The 8,043-nt window shown below is 40.7% G+C and overlaps 2 protein-coding genes across 2 annotated transcripts; both read right to left on the bottom strand.

The window, feature by feature from the left end:
* Positions 1 to 328: 328 nt before the first annotated feature.
* On the bottom strand, positions 329 to 997 carry LOC141430488 (uncharacterized). The gene has a single exon (XM_074091207.1). It carries the CDS (start codon positions 939 to 941, stop codon positions 396 to 398), a length of 546 nt encoding a protein of 181 aa, XP_073947308.1. The 5' UTR covers positions 942 to 997; the 3' UTR covers positions 329 to 395.
* Positions 998 to 3,648: 2,651 nt separating this feature from the next.
* Positions 3,649 to 5,185, bottom strand: LOC141430495 (uncharacterized). Its single transcript, XM_074091215.1, has 2 exons — positions 5,080 to 5,185; positions 3,649 to 4,206 (listed from the first exon to the last, which is right to left on the bottom strand). The coding sequence occupies exons 1-2, from the start codon at positions 5,089 to 5,091 to the stop codon at positions 3,943 to 3,945; spliced, it is 276 nt and encodes a 91-aa protein (XP_073947316.1). The 5' UTR covers positions 5,092 to 5,185; the 3' UTR covers positions 3,649 to 3,942.
* Between the last annotated feature and the right edge of the window lie 2,858 nt (positions 5,186 to 8,043).

Below are 8,043 nucleotides of genomic sequence, written 5' to 3'. Positions count from 1 at the left end.
GTAACATTTAAAAACACCAACTTATAAAATATGAGCATATATTAGTGCTTATATTATGCTTAGTGCCATCGTGGAAGCGCGCGGTCAAAATGAAATAGGTACAAAGTGCCGCGGCCGGCGCCCCTAACACCGCTGCGCCCGTGTGCAACGCACACCTTGCACTATAGGTAAAGACGCCTCTGAATATTCTTCACTATAATTATCACTACGATTACTAAATCAAGTTATTAATAATTAATCTGAAACATGACGTTAAAATTCACTAGGGTTAATTAAACATGGTAGGGGGGGTAATAAATTATTAACAAATAATATTGAAAGACATAGATTTTGTATAGGTAACTCTCTTTATATATTAGGTAGATCGATCAATTATATTCTAATTTGTACATTGTTCACCAAAGGTGTCCCAGACCGGCAGCGTGTCCCAAACCCAGGGGAGCCACACCCCAGGGGGCGGCGGCGCCGTGCCACCCGAGAGCGCCAACGCCGGCGGGCCAACCCAGAGCACCGATGTGTCCGGGAGCCACCAGGCGGGCAGCAGGGAGGTCGATACGCGCCGCGTGGGACACAGCTAGAGGAGCACCAACCACAACAGAGCGCTTCTTCAGCAAGTGGAGTCCACCAAGACCAGCATGGTCCACAGCCCTAGCGGTGTAGTGTGCGGCGCGGTCTAAGTTCACGCTCAGGGTGTCGAGGGGCCTGCCGTCAGCAGCCAGGATGCTGGCGGGTTGGCCAGGAGCCAGCGACACCGGGCCCCTGTAGTTATAAGCCGCGAGGGCAGGCGCACCCCACAGCGCACCGTGGCCGGCCAGCCCCAGAGGAGCCACTGCCGCCGGCGCCACCAAAGGACCAGCCAACCCCAAGCCCCACGGGGCGATGGCACTAGGCTTAGCGGCCGCCAGGGCCACCACACAAGACAACACCACCAGCTTGAACATTGTGGTCTGTGTTGTTTTCGGTAGTGCGAGAGACTGTGCCGTTTACCCCTAATGCTTCGGCTTTTATACAAACTAGTACTGTAGGCGTAGCTATTCCAGATACCTTTGTGACGTAGGGAAATATGCAAGCGGGCGTTGGCTGCGATCATTCGCGGAAAGAAAAGCACCTTGATTGCGTCGGTGGTCGGGCGCGGGCCAACAATCGCTTTCGACCTTAAACCGATAGGGTTTAATACGACAACTCTGCTAACAGGGATAGATACTCAGGCGTTGTTTCCGTGTTTGCCTTGAACGATTTGATAAAGGGCCGTTCACTTCAGCTGATTACCTGAATAGATGTACCTTAAAACCATAGCAAAGTATGTGCTTCACCCAACGGCCTTTGAGTGTTAAATTAACCGTAAGATTGCTTACCTAATTAAGTGTGTATTAGTTAAAAGTTAAAAGTGTGTATTAGTTTGATAATGAAATAGGCGTAGTGGTTCGATATGTACGATATGGTAGTTCCAAATACGGTGTTGGTGGTGTTTGACTTACATGTGACAACTTTGAGGGAATCACACTGCATTGTTAAATTCACAATAAGTGTAATCCAATGGCTGTTGAATATAAAAACATAATAACTTTGAATCAAATTTAAATTAAAACTAAAACTGTCCCCAAAATGTATCAAATGAAATTACTTGCTTTCAAAAATAAATGAACGCTTCAGACTAAATTATGATCATGAAATCTACACGCTGTACGTACATACAATGAAATGAAATGAAATGATTGAAAACAAGCATGTGGGTTACACGATGGGAAGCAATGACCGCCGCCCATGGACACCTGTCAACACGAGGGGTATCACAGGTGCGTTGCCAGCCCTTTGAGAGACTGATAGTGATAGGCTCGTTTTAGGGTTCCGGAGCCAAAATGCCAAAAACGGAACCCTTATAGTTTCGCAATGTCTGTCTGTCTGTCTGTCTATCTGTCCGTCCGTCCGCGGCTTTGCTCAGGGACTATCAATGCTAGAAAGCTGTAATTTTGCACGAATATAATCATTAGGGGGTTGCTAAAATTTGATTGGTGATTTGGTTGATGAATGGTGATTTGTTTGCAAAAATTCAAATTTAAAGTGCAAATTTTCATTAAAATCGAGCGTAAACCCCTCTAAAATCTAAAACAGTGGGTGGAAAATTTAATAAAAAATCATAATAGTAGTAAGTATATCAAACTTTAAATAGCAGCCTAAGGTATAAAATATACCTAAACTTGGAAGATTCTGTATAAAATACGAAATCCTTAGAAAAATATTACTAATTTTTTACGTAATGGCTACGGAACCCATATTTTGGGCATGTCCGACACGCTCTTGGCCGGTTTTTTTAAAAACCCTAAGTTGTACCGCTCCGGAAACACTGTCCCAGGAAGCTAGTTCCATACTTTAGTCGTGCGTAGAAAAAAGTTTTATCGTAATATTATTACAATTAGGTACAATTGTTTTTCATATCTATTAAAGTAGGTATGTTTAGGGAAAAGTCTGTGCATCTCCAACTTTAACTAGAATAGCAAGGCCTTTTCTCTTTTCGGGGATGTCGTAAAACGCGACTAAGGGAGCTGCTATAAAAGTGAGTAGCAGCGCTCTCTCTGGCCAACTACGAACTCCAGTCCGGACTCCAGCACTACGATGTGGAAAGCAAAAAGGAAACCACCACGACTTGAAGAAAGATGTTTTTAAGCCGTATAAAAAAAATCTGTCGTAGAAATCACCTATAAGGACGTGGTAAATAAATATTAATCCATTTTGTGAAGTTGACATCAACAAAAGTATGGTTTATGTCAATCCAATTTATAGAAAGGGTAAACAAAGACGCAATTAACCCGACCACAGACATGAATGATGTGAAAACCTAGAACCTTTTGCAAAATAATTAATCTGTTCAGTAAATCGATCATCAAAGTATTTTTGTCTATTTTTATTATTTACAATATACTTGATTTAATTCCAAAGACTGTTTATTCAATTATAAAAGCAGTAACTAATTTTTAATTTTAAGGTAAATAAATAATGATCACTTATCGAGTATTAATCGATTTTTAAAATGTCAAATTTTCCACCATCTCTACGCTAGTCTATGCTACTATAGATTATATAAGTACACGAGTTTCATTCAAGAAGTAGCGTCAGATTTTGACGCAGATGTTTCAAATGAAAATTAAATATTTAAATCAAGTGAACTTTGGTGAAAAAAGTGATTAGACGTCTAGTTAAAAGACACGAATTATAGATAAATGTGTTATTGATTTGATCCAGTGGGTGTTTTTACAAGATTTTTGATGAAATCGGTTTGTTTACACTTTCCATACATTTGATTGGCATAACGTATAAACATAAATATTTCCGACACTTGTGTTTTATCACTTTATCACACATGACATGGTTCAAACCAAAAGAGTAGGCTAAATTTGATCGCCTTTTTATTTCAAAACACAAAAAAAAACTTTTCCTGGCTTACTTAACTTTTAACTTATCAATGATTATATGGCTTAGGTACTGTTATAATATCTGCTTAGCAATATGATTCAAATCCCATTGTATCATGAAAATTCGACCTATAAATCGCAGAACTTCAGGTCACATAATGCCTTAATTGTTTTTTTTGCTACAGTTATTACTTCAGTAGTATTGGTTGAATGGCCTATTATGACATAATAAAACAAATTTGACTATAGTAATTTATTTCATTATTATGTAGTTTAAATGATGCAAATATCTTTAAAGTTACATCATATTCCAGGTATCAATACCATTTACAAACTGTGCTCATGCAAATAACAAGGTCTGCTTTAACTCGAAGTACAGTATTACATAATTTATAATAATATTAATTTATTTATATCTGGCAATCAAAATGACAATAATTTGTTACAGAATTACATAGATTCAATAGATTATTATTACAAATAGACATATATTTTTTATTGTTAGATAATAATTAAAGTAAACATAAAAATTTTAAACAAAAACAGGGTGAAGAGAAGAATACGCCAACGGCACTGAATGCACTAGAGGTGCGGACGCCACGGGTACGGCGTATACTGGAGCGTTGTGCACGACCGAACTTGAGTGAGCAGAATAAGTCGACACTGCTGGGGACACTACGTAGGACGCCACAGGGGACACAACTTGAACTGGTGACACCACGGGTGCGGAATACGCCACCAGCCCACCCGGTGCTGGCGCGCATGGGCATCCGACGGCAACGGCGAAAATGACAATCTGAAAAGAATATTTTAATATTATTGGTGTTCTGAAATTTTTAACCGCCGCATCCTATGTGTTACGAAAATTGACTAATATGTTCCACCATTCCAGCCTATAAACGTACCACTGCTGGGCACAGGCCTCCTCTCAGAACAAGAGGGACTTGTTCACCAACCAAAAATTCCAATTACCACTACGTGTGATGTGATGCGTGGTGCAAAATTGCAACTGTTTTAATTTTAATTCAGGGGCCTTACACCTTACCTTAGATTTTGAAATGCTTCAGAGCCGTAAAATACAATTACAAAAGACTGGGTTGGGATACTTTTTGACACTTTGAATTGCAAGAAGTCAATAATAATTAATTGAATATAGAGCAAATGCTAGCAGAAAACTATCAGAAGGAGACAAGGGGATAGATGTAATAAAACGATGCTAAGTAACACCGGCAAACAATACTGTCAGTATTTTAACAGCATCATTTTATATTTCCTATTGTTAAAGTAAACAAGAACATTTAAAGTCAATGCCCTTGCAATTCACAGATAAAAAATTCCGCAACGCAAGAAAGTAACCTCGTTATCACCCATTTAAAGGGCATCTGCTGGCTTTACTTAGCTTATATTTAAGCAAAATTCGACCACGAATATGAAAACCTGCGAATGATGGCTACAACGCAAGGGTCGACCGTTGAACCCATTTCGTAATTAATAGGTACGTTGCGTAGTGCCTTTCCTCAGATTATACCTGAACGCAGTATTACCCAAATAACCTCTACATCAGAATTGATGGCAGCTTTTATGAAAGAACTTGGATAATGGAAGCATTCTATGATCAAAATACCTTTTTATGATAAAAATGGAGATGATTTGCAATTTTTTGACGTACCAGTTTAAACATGTTGAAGGGTGATCAATTTGACCTCTGTCTGACGAGCAGGCTGTCACTACAGGGTGTTAGAGTTTGACTCACGATGTTTACTGATTACAAGCTTTTATATGTAGATGCCAATATGCGAATCTTGAGCCTAAAATGTATGCGTATTCGTGCTTCATCGACCACGAATACGCGGAAACCATTTGTACACGTATCATAGCAATATAACAGGTTTTCTTTTGATGATAATATCTTTATTACTTAATTAGTTATTGGTTCTAAAAACAATCTTATTAGTTTTACAAACTTCCCGCATATGCCAAGAGGCAATTCCAAGTGAAAAAAAGGCCAAATGCATGTTGAGCCACGCGCAGTGTACTACTTTACTAGGTACTTTGCGGAAAATATTCATTATTCAGTTTTGATCGACTTAACTTACCAAGTTGTGACAGTGTTTATTTTAAATTCGTTATAATATCATAAATATTTTCAGGGTTCCGTACAAGGTACAAGTCAACTAGGAACCCTTATAGTATTGCCATGTCTGAAGTGGGGGTGTTTTTTTTCTCAGTTAACCCTATAGTATGGAGTATCGATGAATAGGTCTTTTAAAACCATATCGGGGTTTCCAAGACGTTTTTTGGATTCAGTGACCTGTTTGCGAAATATTCAACTTTGAAATGCAAATTTTCACTAAAATCGAGCGTCCCTCCCCCCTCCCTCTAAAATCTAAACAAAAAATTCAGGACAAGATGGTAATAATTATATCAAATTTACAAGGAAAATTATAACAGCTAAGATTGCTTGCCTCCTGTTCTTTATATGTATAGTTGGTAACTTATTCGGTTATCCCTGAAGTCCAACCCTGCTTCTTTCAAATTATTCATCATCTGCCCCCAGTTCACTTTATCAAATGCCTTCTCCAGGTCTATAAAAGCAATATGTGTCATCATCATCATCATCATCAGCCCGAAGACGTCCACTGCTGGACAAAGGCCTCCCCCTTAGAACGCCACAATGAACGACAACTTGCCACTTTCATCCACCGGTTTCCCGCCACTCTCACGATGTCGTCAGTCCACCTGGTGGGAGGCCTGCCAACGCTTCGTCTTCCGGTTCGTGGTCGCCACTCGAGGACTTTTCTCCCCCAACGGTCATCTGTTCTTCGAGCGATGTGGCCTGCCCATTGCCACTTCAATTTGCATATTTTTCCAGCTATGTCAGTGACTTTAGTTCTTCGACGAATTTCCGTATTCCGGATTCTATCGCGCAAAGAAACTCCAAGCATAGCTCTCTCCATAGCTCGTTGCGTTACTTTGAGCCTCTCTAAGAGGCCAACAGTTAAGGACCACGTCTCAGCGCCATAAGTCATCACTGGCAACACACACTGGTCGAAGACTCTAGTCTTCAGGCACTGCGGAATATTGGACGAGAAGACATCACGAAGTTTCCCGAACGCTGCCTATCCGAGTTGGATTCTTCGGGCGACCTCTTTGTCGAAGTTGGACCTACCCAACTGGACAACTTGTCCAAGGTAAACATAGTGGTCAACAACTTCGAGTACATCGTTCCCAACGATAACCGGCACGGGTGTGACATGGACATTTGACATGATTTTAGTCTTGTCCATGTTCATCTTAAGACCCACCTGTTGGGAGACGATACTGAGGTCACTGAGCATAGTATTGAGCTCCTCCAGCGACTCCGCCATTATGACTATATCATCGGCAAAACGAAGATGGGTGATGTACTCGCCGTTGATATTGATGCCGAACCTGTTCCAGTCCAAGAGCTTGAAAACGTCCTCCAACGCATTTGTGAACAGTTTCGGAGAAATAACGTCTCCCTGTCTCACACCTCGCTGCAGTTGGATTGGTTGTGTACTCTCGTCCTGCAACCGGATCGACATAGTGGCGCTGCTGTACAAACTCTTTAACACCTCGATGTATCTATAGTCAATATGGCATCGCTGAAGGGACTGCAGTACAGCCCAGGTCTCGATTGAATCGAAGGCTTTTTCATAGTCCACAAACGCTAAACATAGTGGCCGATTATACTCCTCGGTCTTCTGTATAATCTGGCGGAGCGTGTGAATGTGGTCTATGGTGCTAAAGCCTTTACGGAATCCAGCTTGTTCGGGAGGCTGGAAATCATCAAATCTTCGCTCGAGACGATTCGTAATGACCCTCGAAAACAACTTGTATACATGACTCAGGAGTGAGATGGGTCTATAGTTCTTCAATAAGGTATTGTCACCTTTTTTGAAGAAGAGCACCACCACACTCCTGTGCCATGCTTCCGGCGTGGTACCCTCGAGTATGACGGAATTAAATAACCTCTGGAGGACTACAAGTACCGGTTTACCACCCGCTCTCAGAAGTTCTGTCGTGATTCCGTCATCCCCCGGAGCCTTGTTGTTTTTAAGTTGTTTGAGAGCCACTCTAATCTCGTACAGGCTGATATCTGGGATGTCTTCAGTGTAATATGTGTATCCAGTCCCAAATCCAGCCGCCTGTCCACAATCAATCGAAGAGCGAGTATTGCTTCCAGAGTCCCCTTGCCCTCTCTAAAACCATATTGGTTGGGTCCTAAGTAATTTTCTGCTATGGGTCTGATGCGGCTTTGAATTATTTTCATGGGTATGGCAACAATTTTACTGATTTAAAAATACTCTGTAAATCTGGTGAATTACATTTGCTTGGTAAGTAAGAAACCCTCTTCAATAACTGGGTCGCAAATGGCAAATTTAATCATTTCTATAAATAAATTGCCTCTACAGCAGCTTTCCCATTCTGTATACAATTTTTTTTATTTGACTGGATGGAAAACGAGCAAATGGGTCTCCTGATGGTAAGAGACTATTTAATGACTTATCAAATTCCTCTCTAAGGATATCTGGACCCAACTCATCTTCAGCTACCTGTTCTTCATTCTCTATATCTTCCTCCAGCAATGCATCTCCTTCATATAATTTTT

Source organism: Choristoneura fumiferana, chromosome 8 (assembly GCF_025370935.1).
Source record: "Choristoneura fumiferana chromosome 8, NRCan_CFum_1, whole genome shotgun sequence".
In the NCBI taxonomy this organism is placed as follows: Eukaryota; Metazoa; Arthropoda; class Insecta; order Lepidoptera; family Tortricidae; genus Choristoneura; species Choristoneura fumiferana.
Note: the sequence above shows the minus strand (reverse complement) of the source record. Positions and strands in the feature narration are given on the sequence as shown.

Excerpts from the sequence above, each read along its gene's own strand:
- LOC141430488 (XM_074091207.1), bottom strand. The coding sequence starts at position 941 with ATGTTCAAGCTGGTGGTGTTGTCTTGTGTGGTGGCCCTGGCGGCCGCT.